Raw genomic sequence first — 22420 nt, 5'->3', positions numbered from 1 at the left:
CTGCAGCTGCTGTATTCCATAAATTTTGTCATACTGTTTTCCTTTACATATACTTCTAAGTATTTTCTAATTTCTTCTGTGATTTTTTCTTTGCCCTAATGGTTAATAGTGTTTGTATGATTTCCACAAATTTGTGAACATTCATATTTCTTTTTCTTTACTGATTATAACTTCATCCTATTATGGTTGGAGAAAATGCTTTGTGGTGTCTATCTTTTTGTATATATTGAGATTTGTTCTGTGACTTCAATGATCTATCCTGAGAACATCCCATGCTCACTTGAGAAGAATATGTATTCTGTTGGTATGTAGTGTACTATATGTGTCGGTCTAGCTAATTTATTGTGGTATTCAAGTCCTAGATTTCCACACTTAATCTTCTTTCCATTCATCACTGAAAGTCAGATACTGTAGTGTTACAAAATTATAATAAAATTATCTATTTTTCTTTTCAATTCTATGAAGATTTGCTTCATTTATTTTGAAAGTCTGCTACTACATGTGTTGTCTCATACATGAGCTTTGGGGGGACATCTCACATCCAAACCCTAACATTCCACCCCTGGCCCCCAAAAGCTCATACTCATCTGACAATGCAAAATACATTCAGTTCATTCCCAAGAGTCCTCACAATCTCAAAAAAGGCTTCTCTGAGGCTCAAGGTAATCTCACATTGTGAATTCCTATAAAATTAAAAGCAATTTAGAAGTATCAAATATATAAAGGTACAGAGTAAACATTTCCACTCACAAAATTAGGGGCATAGAAATAAGGGATAGGCCCAAAGTAAGATCAAAATCCAGCTAGGCAAACAAGTCCTATAGCACCATGTCTAGCATTTGGGGCACATGGCATCATGATGTTTTCTCCAAAGGTTTTGTGTAGCTCCGCCTCCATAGCCTTGTTTGTTGCAGTCCAAGTGGCCTTTTCTGTTGGCTTTTCTCTGCTCAATTCCTTCAGCTTTCCTAGGATGATGTTCCACATTACTGGCACTTCTTAATCTCAGGGGTCTCCACTGCAGCTTCAGTTTCCTCCTCAAATCTCCACACCTTGCCTTCTTGGAGAGTGTCTGCAGGGACTCCAACAATGCTGCACTTTGCCTGACTTCCAAGGCCTTCTTTGAAATCTTGGTGGAAGCCTCCAGGACTCCCTAATTCCAGCATCCTGAATTCCTGTAGAACCAGCATTTGTGGTTGATACCAAGGTCTGTTACCATCTTGTGCAGTAGCCAAGCCTTCAGAGACCCTAACTACAGTAGCCTCTGAGCAGATGGCTGAGCACATTGAAAAAGCTTCTTAGGCCCCCTTGTGTAAGAAGTATTCCCTACTGGTCTCTTCTCAAAAGAATTTTCACTATTACTCCTTTGAGCCTGAAATGGGTGTGGTCTTGCCAGCTACTGATATGCCCTCAAGTCATGTTTCTTATATTCTAGGCAGTCTCTTCAAGATTTCTTTAGTGTCAGTAATGTCTTTAATAACTGCAACTTCCTTAGGCCCAGTTTTACTCCTGCCTTTAAGTTTCTCAAATCTTTCTGCCTTGCTTTCTGTTACGGAATATCACAATAAACTTGGCAAAAAGCCACCCATGCCACTTCCTGAATGTTACGCTGGCTAGACAGTTCTTCTGCCAGATTAAGAAGTTCATCACTTTTAAAATCAGTCTCACAGAAAGTCTCAGGACACAGGCAAAATGCAGACAACTTCTCAGCCAAAACACAACACAAATGGCCTCTCCTCCAAATTCCAATTGAGTCCTCCTTTTCTGAACCCTCTTGAGCCCTGTCTTCACTGTCCATGTCCTATTGGCATTCTGGTCATCTGAACTCCCACCAAAATGGGCCATTAAGCTCTACTTACAACATTCTAAAGCACTTCCAGCTTGTATTGCTAAGTATTTCAAAATTCCTCCCAACAGTTCCAAAATGCTCCAAAAGCTTCTGAACCAGATGGTCAGGTTAGTCACAGCAATAACCCCACTTATCAGTACCAATTTCTGTTTTAGTCAGTTTTTTTTGCTGCTGTGACTAAAAGAACCAACCATAACAACTTTAGAGGAGGAAAAGTTTATTTAAGGGCTCACAGTTTCAGAGGTCTCAGTCCATATACAGCCAGCTCCATCGTGGTGGAAGAGGATGGCAGAGGTAAGCAGCTCACATGATGATGAAGAAGCAGACAGAGACTCCACTCTCCAGATACAAAATATATACCCCATAGTAATGCCCCCAGTGAACTATTTCTTCCAGCCACACCCCACTTGCCTCCAGTTACCTGCTAGGTAAGTACTCTACCACTGAACTACACTCCCAGCACATGTGATGTTCTTTAAAACCTGAAAATGAAATCACTTCAAATAATTCTGAGTACCAGATCCACTAAGAAACTGGCCTAAATACACACTGAAAAAACAAATGCAGGGATTACAACCCTGCTTATTATAATTCCAAAGCCCATGGCCATTCTCATTACATTTTTATATACTTAGACTACAATTTGAATTGGAAGTTATAATGTATAATGACTTACACAGGCTATGGAGCCAGACTATTATTTTCAAATTTTGGTTCCCTGCCTTACCAAGTGATCTTTTAAAAGTTACCTACATGACTCAGTTTCCTCAACTGTGAAATGAAAAGAACAACCTCATCGATACCTCTACAGCATGAAATGTGGTAAGTAATGATCAAAATAATATATGTATGCAATGTGTTTACAATAGTATATGTTTCACAGTTTTTATTGTTAAGATGTTAATCATTATCTATAAAACAAAGAAGTTCTGGAATAGGGACTCTATACATTAACTTCAATAACTAGGATTTTAAAGCTTCATCTGTTCCTATCCCAGAACATATAAAAATAGAGGCTCTCAAAGCAGTAAAAAGCTTTAAGGGACTTATAAGTGAGAATAATGAAACAAATGGCTTTGATTGAAAGTTTGTCATTAAAATTTTTGGTATATTGCTGTTTCTAGTAAGATAATCATTATTTGTTTTTAAATTAAATGAACTATGTTTAATTACTCTCAATAAACCATCATTATGATTTTAGAAAATAGTGGTATTGTATATAAAGGGAGTAAACAGAACCACAAAGTGCTAGAGGAAATAGTTTCCTTAAACATGCTGTCTTTACTACATTAATTCCTTAAGAGTAGAATTTTACTCTTGCCAACCATACCTTAATATAAATTATCAACCAATAAGTGCTGTCAAATAAAGTAACATGTATAATATGCAAAAAAAAGAGGCAGACCCTTAACAGATTTGGCTACAAAAAGATTAAAAATATTTACACCTATTTATGTTTTTAACTTTTTTAATAACTCTTTGCTGGAAAACAAGACAATGATAACTCATTTCATATACCAACAATACTATTGCCAGTATTTTCAAATGCCACATTTTCTGAAATTTAGAGGGAAATTATTTGAACACTAATTTCTCAAAAACACTGCAAAAGCATTAGGGTTCTGTTATATTAGCGCTTCATGACACCAGTATTACAATGATAGGTACTAGGTACATATTATAAATGTGTGTATATATACACACACACATATATACATCAAGAAATAATGAGACAAATAATAAATTATTTATAATATCTTTACCAAAAGATCAGTAGTTTCCGAACTATCTGAATTAATATCAAATTCAAAGACCATTCTTCTCTTTTTATTACTTTCCTCAACAGATGTATTCTTGTCTTCTCTTGGCTGCATTTTTAGTTTGGTTGGGGTCTTCACTGTATATGCCTATGCAAAAATAGAAAAAAACATTCTATCAAATAAAATATATTATTAATAAATGATGTAATAAACCATTTCAATGTATATGAAGTCTTTAGAAATTAGAAATCTCCATTTTTATTGGCAAATATGTGAGGCAGAAATTTTGAATAGAAATTTAATTCAGATATTTTGATGCCAGAAATTTTATCTTCAAAAAATTCACAATAGTAGACTGCTTTGTCCTTTCCTTCAACTAACTAAAGGAAATGGACAAAAAATAAGAGATAGAGAGGCAGACTTCTATAGCTTCAGCAATAAATAATCTTAAGATGAACTTCCAATTTTTCTATCTGTGATTAAAAACAAACTGGAATGAGTTTTGCTCTCTTCATAAAACTCCTTATTGTTCTGTGAGAAAATGTTTATATATCTTGGGTTGGTAAGTAATTCACATCAATCAAGGTTTAGTATTCCATATTACACCATATGTACAATGAACCAAAATACAGTTTGTAAAAATTTTAAAAAATCTTTAAAAAGTAAGGGTAGTGACATCAGCAAAAATGGCAAAGTAATGAGAATTCTAACATTTCAGTCCTGCATAACAGCAATAAAATACTGATAAAAAAAGGGTCAAAATTCTTTTTTTCAAATTATGGAAATTTAAAAAGGCTTTCAGCAGCCTACAGAGTGTAATTCCAAAAATGCTGAATTTCTATAAGAACAGCAAACTTTGTGGTGTCTTAATATTCCCTGTTCTTATCCATGATCTCCAGCTCTACATTATCCTTTAAAAATAGCAGTCCACTACTCTAGTGCATCCTGCCAACAAAAAGACAGCAGAATAGAGATAGAGCTATTTCAAAGTTTTAGAGTGTGTGTGTACTGTGATACCAAAATCTTTTTTATTTATTTATTTTTTGGTACTGGGGATTTTACTACTGTGTAAAGGCCCTCAATCTCTATTTTTTTTTTTTTTTTTTCAAATTTTGAGAGGGTCTCACTAAGTTGCTTGAGGATGGCCTTAAACTTGGCAATCTTCTTGGCTCAGCTTCCCAAATCACTGGCATTTACAGGCATGCACTTTCATAGAATCTTCTTTTTGATTAAAAAAAAGTTACTATCATTTTGGAATTTTAGAAACCAACCCTTGGTAATGGTGCAGATAAAGTGCTTTTGGCAGAGGTCCACAGATAGTCCCTTTTGTCTTTGGATTTGCCATGATCTGCTGATGAGAAATTCCGAGATATATTTTGTGAAGAGGCTATTTTAGAATCAAATTTCCTATAATTAGTTTCAGGTGTTTCCAATAAAGATGCCTGTGTTTTCTGCAAAAAACAAAAGTGAATGAAACCATCATTAAATTTTATTTTTATTATTTCTTTAATTAAAGTATAACTAGAATTCTAAAATATTCAAACTAAAATTTATCCCCAAATTTATATTTTATTAGGTAAATATGAATGAATTATACTTATTCTCTTTGTCACTTTAATTGCTTATTTAAGATGATTATGCTATATGCATCTTCCCTTTCTTCATAGAGCTGCTATGAAAACAAGGCTACTCTCTACTGACCAAAAGTTGAGAATCCTCAAATCAATCAATCATTGTCTCCCTCCCTGGCAAAACAAACAAACAACAACAAAAAAAAAAAAACCTTTCATCTATGGTTTAGTCTAACAGTCTAAAAGCCAGAGGGCAATTTACTTTCTATTTTTATTCATTCTCTTTCATGTATTCTTTTATTCATTCTCTCTTACCTATAAAAATATCAGTCTTTCCCTATTTACTAGCTTTACTCATGTTCAAAAAAAGGGGGTGGGAAAACCATGAAAATAAAAAACAAGTGAAATTTTCATGAAAAACAAACTGAGGAAATGGTTATTTGCTTCAATTCTGAAAGTAAGCCAACTGTAAATTTACTCCAAATACTTAGACATTATGTCATAATTCATTTTCCTCTGTTCTATTCCTACCTTTGTATACAGCTTCCTTTAGCATCTAACCTGTCTTTCTAGTAAAAGCAAGTAATAATTCCTTTAGTGGAATCCTACCTGAAACCCAGGTTTATCACTATTTTACCACTTCCTTTGGTCACCACTTCTCCATGAATATTATCATGGCAATCACTCACACAAAAGGCTGAAACGCGCGCGCACACACACACACATACACAGTCACAATGACAATACTTCAAAAGTTTGATGGGTGAACTTGCAGTGAGATTAAATTAGGAGAATATAGGGTACAGGATTAAGAGGTGGACTACATGTACTATTAAAAACTATTGAAGCATTGTTATAATGTGTGCATATATAAATACGTAATAACACATCTCATCATTATGTACAACTATAATGTACAAATAAAAAAAATGTGAGAAAAAAATGTTAAAGTAGGAGCCATGTAATATGTTCTTTAGGGCTGGGGTTGTGGCTCAGTGGTAGAGAGCTTGCTTAGCATGTGTGAGGCACTGGGTTCAATTCTCAGCACCACATATAAATAAATGAATAAAATAAAGGTCTATTGACATCTAAAAAAATATGTTCTTTACTCCTGGATTTCTCACTATTCTTGCCAGGTGATTTTAAGTAAATCATTTGTTTTATTCAGTTTTTCAACAATGTAACCAAAGACCTGACAAGAACAAGTTGAGAGGAGGAAAGTTTATCCAGAGCTCACAGTTTCAGAGGTCTTAGTAGAAGGATAACTCAATTGCTCTGGACCAGAGGTGAGGTAAAACATCATGGTAGAAGGACATGGAGGAGGAAAACAGCTTAGGACATAGCCACCAGGAAGCGGGAGAGGAGGGTAGAGGAAGGGAAGGGAGAAAGAGAGAGAGAGAGCACACTCCTCACCACAGACAAAATAGAAACTCCAAAGGCAAGTCCCCAATGACCCACCTCCTCCAGCCAAAACCCCCTTGCCTACAGTTACCAACAAGTTAATCCCTATTAGTGGATTAATACCTTGATTAGTTTAAGGTTCTCCTAACCCAATCATTTTGCCTCTAAACTCTTTTGCATTATCTCACACATGAACTTTTGGGAGATACCTCATATCTAAACCGTAACAATCTCCAAGCATCTCTAGGCTCAAATTGTGTCTACCCAAAACAATCAAGGAGCCAAATGAAATGATTCATAGGTTTTTGCCCAGTTCTATTATCGTTTCATAATCATTCTTCCAGCAGATATCAATTTCAATTGCCTCTTTTCAGAACTAGATAAGAATTTTCTGATTTCTAATTCTAATTCTTTTCAGAATTACATTTCTGTATCCTTTTTCCTACACATTATTATATCCTCATTTTTAAAATGTTTTTAATTTGTTCTAATTTGTTATACATGACAAAATGCACTTTGACAAGTCATACATAAATGGAATATAACTTCTCATTCTTCTGGTTGTACATGATATAGAATTGCACAGGTCATATAATAATACATGCACATAGGGTATGAATGAAAAATTTTGATAAAGTTTTTCTGCTTTCTGGATTCATCAATGTTCACCTTTAGAACCTCTAAAGGTTCTTTTCATCGACTTTTCATGGACATATTTTCTCCCCTGAATAGGCCTAAGAATGGCAATTTGAAGTCATTGTACCACCTTGTGGCATGTCAGGGAAATAACATTTTCCTGGTAGCCTAAAAGAAAAGGCTCACTCATTGGAGAATATCTGGCCTTCTTCATAATACATCATGGAAACACACACTTCCTTACAAATTACATTCTTTTCTGAATATTATATTTCCAGTGATTTGTATATAAAGAACATGCACTTTTTGTTTTATTTTTAAAAAAAACATATGAATTTGCTTTGTGCCAAATGCTATTTTAAATGCTTTACAAACACCATCTCATTTAATTCTTCTAACAACTTTAAGTGGTAGGTGTCATTATTAGCCCTTCATATATGAAGGAGTTAAGTAACTTGCCCAAACTCAGAAATGTTTATTTTAATGATTATTATATATAAGGCTTTGGATATTTCAATAGTGTTAGAATAAAGTACATCCCAAAAAATCTAGTTTACTTTTTTCATTAGATCATTTTTTCATTTTTGTAACATATAATATCCAAAAAATCTAGTTTACTTTTTTCATTAGATCATTTTTTCATTTTTGTAACATATAATATCCAAACTCCCTGCAGACAAAATATACATTTACTAATCTACTTGATAACAGTTACAAATAATAGGTATGAAATATGAAATCATACATAAATCAAAACATCTCTATAAGAATATGTGACATATGCTTTCATAATATGAATAACTCCTATGTTTATAAAAGAATATTAGTGATTAACCAATTTGTTTATCCTTATTAGACACTTTCCTAAGACTACATCCAATCTTGCAGGTTAATTTTATTGTAATGAAAATTTCTCCAAATAAAATGTTTTCAGATATCTATTACAGTGTCTGGGACAAATGAAGCACTAAATATTCACTGACAAGTTCAATATTTCTTTCCTTCTTCTCTTTTGAATTCAAATATAACAAAACTGTAGTATTACAACTAAACTGTTCCCAGACTATTTTAGTTATCACTCTCAGTTTAACTATAATCACAGCAACCTCTGTGGTGTCTGGGGAGACTACATCATTATATATAAAGAATATACTTAAACATTTTAACTAAAAATTGTTGAATCAAAATTCTTCTGTAATAATCCAATAATATCAATTAGGTTATAGAGGTTGAGGTATACTTTTCCCCGTACCTGGTGCTTCCTTCCATGTGTAGGAAGCTTCACTAGGGTAACATTCCTAACCTCTCACTGCCTCCTTAGGGAAAAGAACAAAGGTTTAATGCGATTGGTGAATTTGGAAGGACAAACTGGATACATATAATACAGGTCCTTCATTAACTCTCCTCTTGAAAAAAAGAGGAAGCATACATTTGCTGTGCTCCTGCCATTGAGTGGGTAGACCTGTCCCAGTCGAGGTTTACTTATGACAGAATAAGTGAATCTGTCTAATTTGGAATTCTGAGACTAAGAAATTTTTTTGCCCAATATATTATATTTATCAACAATAAAAATATACTTTTGGTTCTCCTTTGCCTTTCTTAATTGTTTTAAAACTTAAATGAGGAAAACAGAATGTCACTTATTTAGTATCCTCAAAACTCAAATTAGATAAAAAATCTAAATATAAGCTCTCTTGAAATTTTTCAAGAAAGAAAACACCTGAGTACCTAATATATTATACAAGAATTATAAAGACTGAAATCATCTGTAAATCTCCAAATGAAAGGTGTTTTGAAATTTTTAGCTAATGCTTTTGATTAACAGCAAAAAAAATTTTAGAAGATAAAATTGTGTGATATATTTTAAATGTTATTTTCCTATTTATGAATAAAAAGGATTATTTATAAACAAATGTTAAAAATGATTTGGTTATACAGGAAATCAGAATTATATAAAATTCTTACCTTGTCTTTTTTTTCTTTGGGAATAATTTTGTTTTCCTTTGCTTCTCTCTTGAGTTTTTCCTATTAAAAATTAATATCAAATGTATACAACATAATCATTTTTATTATCACAAATGAATATTCTTATTAACAAAATATTTCCTATTAACTATTAACAAAGAAAAAAGACTCACCTCTCAAGCTTAATAAAATAAGAAAAGAAAACCAACTACCTCCTTTCTACAGAGGTATGATTTGGTTTTGATTATCTTCTCTTTTTATTCTGATGTGTCTCTAGTATGTATCTGTTCAATCAACTGTCTTAAAACTCTGAATCTCAACTTTCTTATTTGGAAAATAAAACAATGAATAAGATTACAGAGTAAGGGATACATACAAGTAACAAACTATGAAGAATTGCAAAAAATACAAAATACTATGGGCTGTTAGAGGCAGAATCAACTTTTCCCCTACGAGCTGAAAAAAAGTTCATTTCAATCGGGACTTTGAATAATGAATAAACTTTCAATAAAAGGTAAGCAGAGGTGAGGGACAAAAAGAAAGGAAATACTGAGAAGCAAATATAATCACCTGAATAAATACAGAAAATTTCACAATAGTTAGAAAATAATACATAACTTTTACTGAAGAATATAATATGTGTATAGAAGCATGCAAGATAAAATGATAAAATGTGGTGGTCAGTGTGAAAAGTGTAATATGCTAAGCTACAAAATGTATCTGTTTTCACCAAATGCCTTACATACTTCATAGATTCTCTCTCACAGTGTTGTTACTGTGCAAAACAACAACAACAACAACAAAACCCTTACTCCATCATAAAAGGAGCTGGCAATAAACTGACTTAATAGTATTTAATAGTATTTATTGTTCTTACTATGTATCCATTATCTACCAATGGTTGATCTTCAGTTATAATGACTACTGGGTATATTCTAAGGAGCTGGAATGTTGTCTTCTTTTTAGTACATTTGCTAAAACTAGCAATATTTCACTTTCTCTCAGAATATATTGTCTTCTAAAGGACGAAAGGAGAAAGATCTTCCACAACTGCACCATCTCTACAACTCTTTTTGCTGAATATCTTAGTATAGTTTGTTCTCATACAATGTGTTTCCAAGGTACTAATTAACTCATATACAAACATGTATCTTTGGTGGTGGTCAAATGATCATGAGTTACTTGGTATCAAAGATATATGCCCACTAAAATCCCTATTTAATCTGAGTAACTAAAATGTTCCTATAATATGTCCTGGTAAAGAGATCAACTATAGTTACGCAAGTACAGAACGACAGCACCATGACCAAATTTCAGATCTAAATAAATTTACAAACCTAGAACTTTCTAAATAAAAAGGAAGTCCAGTTCTCTTATAGAAGGAGTCTGCAACAATATAGCACATACTGCCTGCATCCTTCCTACTATCTTGCATATTGAGGGTAAAAATATTATTATTTATGGATAATTAAAAATTGACCCTAAGTTAACACCAATTCTTAGGGATCTATAATGTTAGACCTATTTTTCACTGGTCACTGTCTAAGCATATCAGGGTCAGGTAATAAATGGAACTTAAACTGAATACATTTCACGAGTCCATGAGACCTTTATGTACAGACCTAAATTAGTTATTTCTTTAGATCCTGGATGTACCATTTAAACAGAAAACACAGTAAATGTCATAATCCCCATACTGGTTATGACCACAGAGTAAACAATTTTAAGGATGGAAGAATCAACTAGCAGATCTCAAAACTCATTGTTCACATACAGATATAAAATAAACGAATTTTACATCACTAGGCAGAGATTAAAACCCCATCAAACTATGAAAGATGTAAGGAAGGTGGTTTTCTTAATCCCATAAAGCCAACCTATACTAATTGAAAGTAAAGACATCATCTGATAACAGTTTCCTCATACCAGTAGGCTTATAAGTAAAATGGGATTATTCTATTGACTGGGATAAAAATTAAGGACTAAAAAAAAGTTAAACATAAACAATGAACTAAATCTACATGAATATAAAGCTCAAGTTAGCTACAGGAATCATGGTTAAAGAATAGAATATACTTTTTAAAATAAATCTTGAAATACATATATTTCGGATCCAAGATGGCGGACTAGAGGGAGGCTGCGTTCCTTGTCACTTCATAACGCCGGATTTAAGCAGAGGATATCTGTTTCTCAGTGAGGCAGTTTTTGCTGCTAATTGATCCCCTGGTGTTTACCCATTTGTCTGCTGTGATGACCTACAGTCTGGCAGCATATTGACGCCTTTTTTGAGAGCAGATTGCTCACTGTCAGGCATCTATCATCCGCCATTTGCCTGCCTCTCGCCTGTCCATCGCCTGCCTTACTCCTATCCATCACCCAACACTCGAGGTTCACCTCCCGATTGTCCGACAACAGTCAGCAAACTGCCAACCGCCAGTGGAGCACCAGCTGCCTGCTGCTGCCTGGAAGTTCACTGTTACAGTACCTGCAGGTTTGATTACATGTGGCTGCTGCCATTTTGAGAAAACAGCCAGACCCCATAGGACCCCTGGCCGGACTGACTGAGCCCCATCTCCAGGATCCTTCAGGCCGACCGATCACTCCCTGCCTCTGGGGCCCTCACATCAACTGACTGCTCCCTGCTGCCAGGACCCCCAGACCAACTGACTGCGCCCTATCACCGGGACCCCAGACGGACTGATTGCACCCAGCCTCCAGGATCCCACAACCACACCAAACACACAGGACCTCCAGGACCCCTGCCGGACAAACTGCATCCCATCTCCAGGACTTCCAGCTGACCACGTCCACCCCTGAGCTGCAGCTCCCCATTTGCCAACACGTTTTGAAGTCAGAGCGGCCATCTTGGATAATCCTAGAAGCAGTAGCTCCGATCTATGGGTGGGGCAAATCCCATCCTGAGACGCCTGCTGGAGGCTTGAAGCTCATTGTCAGGTACTTCTCATGCATCAGGCTACTGAACACTGGGAGGTTTCATTAGTATATGACTGCTATACAGTAGATTTTCTTTTTTCTCCTTTTTTTAAAAAAAATTTCAGTTTTTATTTCTTTACTTTTCTTGCTCTCTTCTCCTTTTGTTTACCTGTTCCCTCAGAGTCTCTTTCTCCCTTTTTTGCATGCTAACATCTGATTTCTTTTGATTACACTCACACTTTCTATTTTCTAGAATTTCTGTATATTCTTTTCTTATCCCATTAACAGCCACATTCTACATCCCTCTGCATCCTCTTTGTCCTCCATTAGAAACTGCAGACCTTATTGCAAACCTGTTTGTTTTACCGAAGATAATCTTTGAATTCACTTTGTTTATCACGACAATTTTGTTATTGACCCCATAGGGGCTATTTGGTCTAGGATTGCATAGTGTCTGATTTGGGCACTGCTAATATTGATCTCCCCTTAAAGAAAGGGTTTTGGAAACCTATAGGGTCACTATAAGCCTATAGGGGGAAATCTGCAATACCCCAGATCTGCACTGTTAGAGGAGAAGATACAGGAACAACATGAAAAAACAAGGGAAGAAAATAATCCAAACAAATCTAGATTCTATAGTAACAGAATCCAATGACAGGATGGTAGAAGAAATGTCAGAAAAGGACTTCAGATTATACATGATTAAGATGATTCACAAAGCAAAGGATGAGATAAGAGAGCAAATGCAGGCAATGAATGATAATACCAATAAGCTGAAAGAGCACCTGCAGGAAGCAAAAGATCATTTCAACAAAGAGATAGAGATTCTCAAAAAAACAAACAAAAAAAAAAAAACAAACAAACGGAAATCCTTGAAATGAAGGAAACAATAAACCAAATAAAAAACTCAATAGAAAGCATCACCAACAGACTAGACCACGTGGAAGACAGAACCTCAGACAATGAGGACAAAATATTTAATCTTGAAAATAAAGTTGCCCAAACAGAGAAGACAGTAAGAAATCATGAGCAGAATCTCCAAGAATTATGGGACATCATGAAAAGACCAAACTTAAGAATTATTGGGATTGAGGAAGGCACAGAGATACAAACCAAAGGAATGAACAACCTATTCAATGAAATAATATCAGAAAATTTCCCAAACCTAAAAAATGAAATGGAAAATCAAATACAAGAGGCTTACAGAACACCAAATGCACAGAATCACAACAGATCCACACCAAGGCACATTATAATGAAAATGCCTAACATTCAAAATAAAGATAGGATTTTGAAGGCCGCGAGAGAAAAGCATGAGATTACATATAGGGGGAGATCAATACGGATAGCAGCAGACTTCTCAACCCAGACTCTAAAAGCTAGAAGGGCCCGGAGCAACATATTTCAAGCTCTGAAAGAACATGGTTGACAACCAAGAATTCTATACCCAGCAAAACTAACCTTCAGATTTGAAGATGAAATAAAATCCTTCCATGGTAAACAAAAGTTAAAAGAATTTACAAATAGAAAGCCTGCACTACAGAATGTTCTCAACAAAATATTCCATAAGGAGGAAATGAAAAACAACAATGGAGGTCAGCAAAGGGAGGAACTACCTTAGAGAAAAAGCACTCAAAGGAGAAACCAAGCCAACTTAAAAACCAAACATAAGCCAAATGACTGGGAATACAAATTATTTCTCAATAATAACCCTGAACATTAATGGCCTAAACTCATCAATCAAAAGACATAGACTGGCAGAATGGATTAAAAAGAAAGACCCAACAATATGCTGCCTGCAAGAGACTCATCTCATAGAAAAAGACATCCACAGACTAAAGGTGAAAGGATGGGAAAAAACCTACCACGCACATGGACTCAGTAAAAAAGTAGGGGTTTCCATCCTCATATCAGATAAAGTGGACTTCAAGCCAAAGTTAGTCAGAAGGGATAAAGAAGGACATTTCATACTGCTTAAGGGAACCATAAATCAGGAAGACATAACGATAGTAAATATTTATGCCCCAAACAATGGTGCATCCCTGTACATCAAACAAATCCTTCTCAATTTCAAGAATCACATAGACCACAACACAATAATTCTGGGCGACTTTAATGCACCACTGTCACCACTAGATAGATCTTCCAAACAAAATCCAACCAAAGAAACCATAGAACTCAATAACACAATCAATAACCTAGACTTAATAGACATATATAGAATATACCATCCATCAACGAGCGGATACACTTTCTTCTCAGCAGCACATGGAACCTTCTCAAAAATAGACCATATGTTATGCCACAAAGCAGCCCTTAGGAAATGCAAAAAAATAGAGATACTGCCTTGTGTTCTATCAGAACATAATGGACTGAGAGTAGAAATCAATGACAAAATAAAAAAGGGAAAGTACTCCAACACCTGGAGACTAAATAATATGCTATTGAATGAAACATGGATAACAAAAAACATCAGGGAGGAGATGAAAAAATTCTTAGAGGTCAATGAGAATGATGAAACAACATATCAAAATCTCTGGGACACTATGAAAGCGGTACTAAGAGGAAAGTTCATTGCATGGAGCGCATTCCAGAAAAGAATTAAAAGTCAACGACTAAATGACCTAACATTACACCTCAAAGCCCTAGAAAAGGAAGAACAGAATAATAGCAAAAGTAGTAGAAGACAGGAAATAATTAAAATCAGAGCTGAAATCAATGAAATTGAAACAAAAGAAACTATTCAAAAAATTGACATAACAAAAAGTTGGTTCTTTGAGAAAGTAAACAAAATAAACCCTTAGCCACACTAACAAAGAGAAGGAGAGAGAAGACTCAAATTACTAAAATACATGATGCAAAAGGAAATATCACAACAGACACCACTGAGATACAGAACATAATGAGAAGCTACTTTGAAAATCTGTATTCCAACAAAACAGAAAGTATTGAAGACATTGACAAATTTCTAGAGACATATGCTCCTCCCAAACTGAACCAGGAGGACGTACACAATTTAAACAGATCAATATCAAGCAATGAAATAGAAGAAGCCATTAAAAATCTACCATCCAAGAAAAGCCCAGGACCAGACGGATTCTCAGCCGAGTTCTACAAGACCTTCAAAGAAGAACTCATTCCAATACTTCTCAAAGTATTCCAGGAAATAGAAAAGGAGGGTACCCTACCAAACTCCTTCTATGAAGCTAATATCACCCTCATATCTAAACCAGGAAAAGACACATCAAGGAAAGAAAATTTTAGACCAATATCCTTGATGAATATAGAAGCTAAGATCCTTAACAAAATATTGGCAAACCGTATCCAAAAACATATTAAGAAAATTGTGCACCATGATCAAGTGGGGTTCATTCCTAGAATGCAAGGATGGTTATCATCCGTAAATCAATCAACGTAATCCATCATATCAACAGACTTAAGGATAAGAATCATATGGTTATTTCAATTGACGCAGAAAAAGCATTTGACAAAATACAACACCCCTTCATGCTCAAAACACTAGAAAAAATAGGGATAGTAGGAACATACCTGAACATTGTAAAGGCTATTTATGCTAAGCCCATGGCCAACATCATTCTTAATGGAGAAAAACTGAAACCATTCCCTTTAAAAATGGGAACAAGACAGGGATGTCCTCTTTCACCACTTCTATTCAACATTGTCCTCGAAACTCTAGCCAGAGCAATTAGGCAGACTAAAGAAATTAAAGGGATACTAATAGGAAAAGAGGAACTTAAGCTGTCACTATTTGCGGATGACATGATTCTATATTTAGAGGATCCAAAAACCTCCTCCAGAAAACTTCTAGACCTCATCAATGAATTCAGCAAAATAGCAGGCTATAAAATAAACACGCATAAATCCACAGCATTTTTATACGCAAGCGACGAAACAGCTGAAAGGGAAATGAGGAAAACAACTCCATTTGCAATAGCCTCAAAAAAAATAAAATACTTGGGCATCCATCTAACCAAAGAGGTAAAAGACCTCTACAATGAAAACTACAAAACACTGAAGAAAGAAATTAAGGAAGACCTTAGAAGATGGAAAGATCTCCCATGTTCTTGGATAGGCAGAATTAATATTGTCAAAATGGCCATACTATCAAAAGTGCTATACAGATTCAATGCAATTCCAATTAAAATCCCAATGATGAACCTTACAGAAATAGAGCAAGCAGTCATGAAATTCATCTGGAAGAATAAGAAACCCAGAATAGCTAAAGCAATCCTTAGCAGGAAGAATGAAACAGGGGGTATCACAATACCAGAACTTCAACTATACTACAAAGCAATAGTAACAAAAACGGCATGGTATTGGCACCAAAATAGACAGGTAGATCAATGGTACAGAATAGAGGACACGGACACAAACCCAAATAAATACAATTTTCTCATACTACACAAAGGTGCCAAAAATATGCAATGGAGAAAAGATAGCCTGTTCAACAAATGGTGCTGCGAAAACTGGAAAACCATATGCAACAGAATGAAACTAAACCCCTATCTCTCACCCTGAACAAAACTCAACTCACAATGGATCAAGGACCTCGGAATCAGACCAGAGACCCTGCATCTTATAGAAGAAAAAGTAGGTCCAAATCTTCACCTTGTTGGCTTAGGATCAGACTTCCTTAACAGGACTCCCATAGCACAAGAAATAAAAGCAAGAATCAATAACTGGGATAGATTCAAACTAAATAGTTTTCTCTCAGCAAAGGAAACTATCAGCAATGTGAAGAGAGAGCCTACAGAGTGGGAGAATATATTTGCCACTCATACTTCAGATAGAGCACTAATTTCCAGAATATATAAAGAACTCAAAAAACTCTACACCAAGAATACAAATAACCCAATCAACAAATGGGCTAAGGAAATGAACAGACACTTCACCGAAGAAGATGTACAAGCAATCAACAAACATATGAAAAAATGTTCAACATCTTTAGTAATAAGAGAAATGCAAATCAAAACTACCCTAAGATTCCATCTCACCCCAATTAGAATGGCGATTATCAAGAATACAAGCAACAACAGGTGTTGGAGAGGATGTGGGGAAAAAGGTACACTCATACATTGCTGGTGGGGCTGCAAATTAGTGCAGCCACTCTGGAAAGCAGTGTGGAGATTCCTTAGAAAACTTTGAATGGGCCTACCATTTGACCCAGCTATCCCACTCCTTGGCCTATACCCAAAGGACTTAAAATCAGCATACTACAGAGATACAGCCACATCAATGTTCATAGCTGCTCAATTCACAATAGCCAGACTGTGGAACCAACCTAGATGCCCTTCAATTGATGAATGGATAAAGAAACTGTGGTATATATATATATATATACAATGGAATATTACTCAGCTATAAAGAATAATAAAATTATGGCATTTGCAGGCAAATGGATGAAATTGGAGAATATCATGCTAAGTGAGATAAGCCAATCTAAAAAATCCAAAAGACAAATGATCTCACTGATAAGCGGATGATGACACATAATGGGGGGGTGGGAGGGGGGTAAGAATGGAGAAAGGAGGGACTGTATAGAGGATAAAGAGAGGTTGGGGGGAAGGAAAAAATAATGCAATGAATCAAACTTCATTACTCTATGTAAATGTATGAATATGCAAATGGTATGCTTTTACTCCATGTACAAACAGAAACAACATGTATCCCATTTGTTTACAATAAAAAAGAAAAAATAAAATAAAATAATATAAAATAAATCTTGACTATGTCAAATAATAAATATTAAAATTACCTTTGCAGGGGAAGATGAAGTAGGAAAAATATTTAGATATATTACTTAAGATATAATGGCAATCAGTAAAGTAATTTAAAAGACTTTGTACAATACACCTTACAAACAAACATACACACACTCTTTAGAGAAAAATAAAATTATTAATATTTAACCAAAAATAAAAGGACAAGAATATTATTAAAATACATATCATACCAACAAGCGTTAATATTCAGAATTTATAAGCAATTCAATGACCCAAAAAAGCAATTAAAATTTTTATAAACATAATTCAAAAATAGATAAAGGACTTGAATAATCAGTCCTCCAAAGATATACATATGGTCAACAAGCATATTTAAAGATGCTGAAAATCACTGATTACAAGACAAATTTAAATGGTAACCACAAAGAGGTATCACCTCACACACATTAGGATGGCAACTATCAAATAAGCAGAAAGTAACAAGGACAGACAAGGATATGGAGCAATTCAATTAAAACTCTTATTCTGTGATTGGAAATTTCAACTGGTTCAGTCACTATGATAAACAGTATAAAGGTTTTTCAAACAATTAATAACATAATTACCAAACGATCTAACAGTTCCACTTCTGGGTATATCTATCCAAAAGACTTCAGAACAGGATCTTAAAGATATATATACACAACCATATTCATTACAGCATTATTCACAATAGCCAAAAGATCAAAGCAACCCAACACTCCAACAAGATGAATGAATTTTAAAAATATGGCCTATGCATGCAATGGAATGTTATACAACCTTGAAAAAAGGATATCCCGAGATCCAAGATGGTGGACTAGAGGGTGACTACATTCCATGTTGATCCATGACTCAGGATTCAAGAAAAAATACTGAGAGAGCCAGGACCAGCACAGAGCCGCTGGGTGAGACTTCCCCGCAGGGGAGGCAGGACCAGAGAGCCAGGGCCAGTGCAGAGCCACTGGGCAACTTCCCCGTCAGGGAGGTAGGCCCAGAGGGCTGGGCCCAGTGTAGAGCCTCTGGGAAAGACTTCCGCAACAGGGAGGTAGGCCCAGAGACCCAGGCCCAGACCGGCCGGGCCCAGCCCGCAGTCTAGTGCCCCTGCAGTTGACCATCTGTCAACATGTGGAGGCGACTCTGCCCACTAGCAGGGAATATATCCCACCTGGAGGCCACCATCCCTAAGGGGCAGCATCCTTCTTGGGTCACTGCATTATCAAGTTCCTAAAAGACTTCAGGCTACTGAAGACTAGGAGGTGAGTTACTGGAAACCTGCAGGGACGCTAAAAGTCTGTAGGGGGGGAGCCGCAATACCTCAGACTTGCACTCCCTAGAGGGGAAATACATGAGCAATATGAGAAAGCAAGCGAAGAAAGTGCCCCAAACAAACCTAGAAACTACATCAATAAAATCCAATGACAGCACGGCAGAAGAAATGTCTGAAAGGGAGTTCGGAATGTACATAATTAAAATGATCACAGAAGCAAACAATGAGATAAGAGAGCAAATGCAGGCATTGAATGATCACACCAATCAATAGTTAAAAGAGCAAATGCAGGAAGCAAAGGATAATTTCAATAAAGAGATAGAGATTCTGAAAAAAAAAAAAAAACCAAACAAATTGTTGAAATGAAGAAAACAATAAACCAAATTAAAAACTCCATAGAAAGCATAACCAGCAGGATAGAACACCTGGAAGGCAGAACCTCAGATATTGAAGACAAAATATTTAATCTTGAAAACAAAGTTGACCAAACAGAGAAGATGGAAAGAAATCATGAACAGAATCTACAAGAATTATGGGATATCATGAAAAGGCCAAATTTAAGAATTATTGGGATTGAGGAAGGCACAGAGAAACAAACCAAAGGAATGAACAATCTATTCAATGAAATAATATCAGAAAATTTCCCAAATCTCAAGAATGAAATGGAAAACCAAGTACAACAGGCGTATAGGACTCCAAATATACAAAATTACAACAGACCCACACCAAGGCACATTATTATGAAAATACCTAACATACAAAATAAAGACAGAATTTTAAAGGCCGCGAGAGAAAGGAATCAAATTACATTCAGGGGGAAACCAATAAGAATATCAGCAGATTTTTCAATCCAGACCCTAAAAGTTAGAAGGGCCTGGAACAACATTTACCAAGCCCTGAAAGAAAACGGATGCCAACCAAGTATCTTATACCCAGCAAAACTTACTTTCAGATTTGACAACGAAATAAGATCCTTCCAAGATAAACAAAAGCTAAAGGAATTTACAAAAGAAAGCCAGCATTACAGAACATCCTCAGCAAAATATTCCATGAGGAAGAGATGAAAAACAACGATGCAAATCAGCAAAGGGAGGAACTAGCCTAAAGGAATAGCCAAATGAAGGAGAAACCAAGTCAAGTTAAAAACCAAAAATAAACCAAAATAACCAGGAATACAAATCATTTCTCAATAGTAACCCTGAATGTTAATGGCCTGAACTCATCAATCAAAATATGCAGACTGGCAGACTGAATTAAAAAGAAAGACCCAACAATATGCTGCCTGCAAGAGACTTATCTCATAGAAAAAGATGTCCACAAACTAAAGATGAAAAGATGGGAAAAAACATACCATGCACATGGACTCAGCAAAAAAGCAGGGGTATCCATCCTCATATCACATAAAGTGGACTTCAAAATTAGTCAGAAGGGATAAAGAAGGACATTTCATACTGCTTAAGGGAAGCATAAATCAGCAAACATAACAATCATAAATATTTATGCCCCAAACAATGGCCCATCCATGTATGTCAAACAAATCCTTCTCAATTCCAGGAACCAAATAGACCACAACACAATAATACTAGGTGACTTTAACACACCTCTCTCACCAATGGACAGATCTTCCAAACAAAAACTGAACAAACAAACCATAGAACTCAATAACACAATTGATAATTTAGACCTAACAGACATATATAGAATATTCCATCCATCAATGAGTGAATACACTTTCTTCTCAGCAGCTCATGGATCCTTCTCTAAAATAGACCACATGTTGTGCCACAAAGCTACTCTTAGCAAATACAAAAAGATATAGTACCTTGTATTCTATCAGATAAAAATGGAATGAAATTAGAAATCAATGACAAAATAAAAAACAGAAACTACTCCAACACCTGGAGATTAAATAATATGCTACTGAATGATGCACCAATAACAGAAGACATCAGGGGAAATAAAAAAATTCTTAGAGGCAAACAAGAACAAAGATACAACCTATCAAATTCTCTGGGTCACTATGAAAGCAGTACTAAGAGGAAAATTCATTTCATGGAGCAATTCAATAAAAGGAGAAAAAGTCAACAAATAAACAACCTAACACTATAGCTCAAAGTCCTAGAAAAAGAAGAACAGATCAATACAGAAAGTAGGAGAAGACAGAAAATAGTTAAAATCAGAGCCGAAATCAATGAAATTGAAACAAAAGAAACAATTGAAACAATTGAGAAAATAAAAAGTTGGTTCTTTGAAAAAATAAACGAAATTGATAAACCCTTAGCCACACTAACAAAGAGAAGGAGAGAGAATACTCAAATTACTAAAATTCATGATGAAAAAAGAAATATCATGACACATACCACTGAAATACATAATGAGAAACTACTTTGAAAATCTATATTCCAACAAAATAGAAAATACCAAAGACACCAACAAATTTCTAGAGACATATGATCCTCCCAAATTGAATCACTAGGACATACACAATTTAAACAGATCAATATCAAGCAATGAAAAGGAAGAAGCCATCAAAAGCCTACCAACCAAGAAATGCCCAGGACCAGACAGATTCTCAGTCAAGTTCTACAAGACCTTCAAAGAAGGCTCACTCCAATACTCCTCAAAGTATTACATGATATAGAAGAGGAAGGAACCCTTCCAAACTCATTCTATGAAACTAATATCACCCTGATACCTAAACCAGACAGAGACACATCAAGGAAAGAAAATTTCAGACCAATATCCCTAATGAACATAGATGCAAAAATTCTTAACAAAATTTTAGCAAATCACATACAAAAACATATTAAAAAGATAGTTCACCACAATCAAGTGGGTTTTATCCCAGGGATGCAAGGTTGGTTCAACATTCAAAAATCAATAAATGTCATTCACCATATCAACAGACTTAAAGTTAAGAATCACATAATTATTTCAATAGATGCAGAAAAAGCATTTGATAAAATACAGCATCCTTCATGCTCAAAACACTAGAAAAAACAGGGATAGTTGGAACATTCCTTAACACTGTAAAGGCTATCTATGCTAAGCCCAAGGCCAATATCATTCTAAATGGTAAAAAGCTGAAAGCATCCCCCCTAAAACCTGGATCAAGGCAGGGATGCCCTCTTTCACCACTTCTATTCAACGTCGTCTTTGAAACTCTAGCCGGAGCAATTAGACAGACCAAAGAAATTAAAGAGATACGAATAGGAAAAGAAGAATTCAAACTATCCCTATTTGCCAATGACATGATTCTATATTTAGAGGACCCA

At 35.2% G+C, this 22420-nt stretch overlaps 1 protein-coding gene across 1 annotated transcript in view; it reads right to left on the bottom strand.

Moving 5' to 3' along the window:
• SYCP1 (synaptonemal complex protein 1) overlaps positions 1 to 22420 on the bottom strand; it is a 172519-nt gene that overhangs the window by 11799 nt on the left and 138300 nt on the right. The window contains exons 29-31 of the mRNA XM_079136081.1: positions 9180 to 9239; positions 4878 to 5057; positions 3610 to 3753 (exon numbers count right to left, since the gene is read on the bottom strand). Of these exons, the coding sequence (XP_078992207.1) occupies positions 3610 to 3753; positions 4878 to 5057; positions 9180 to 9239 (384 nt within the window). The remainder of the gene's footprint in view (positions 1 to 3609; positions 3754 to 4877; positions 5058 to 9179; positions 9240 to 22420) is intronic.

The sequence above is a fragment of the Sciurus vulgaris genome (assembly GCF_902686455.1).
Source record: "Sciurus vulgaris genome assembly, chromosome: 1".
NCBI lineage: Eukaryota > Metazoa > Chordata > Mammalia > Rodentia > Sciuridae > Sciurus > Sciurus vulgaris.
The sequence above is the reverse complement of the archived record's forward strand: the minus strand, read 5'-3'. Positions and strand labels throughout refer to the sequence as shown.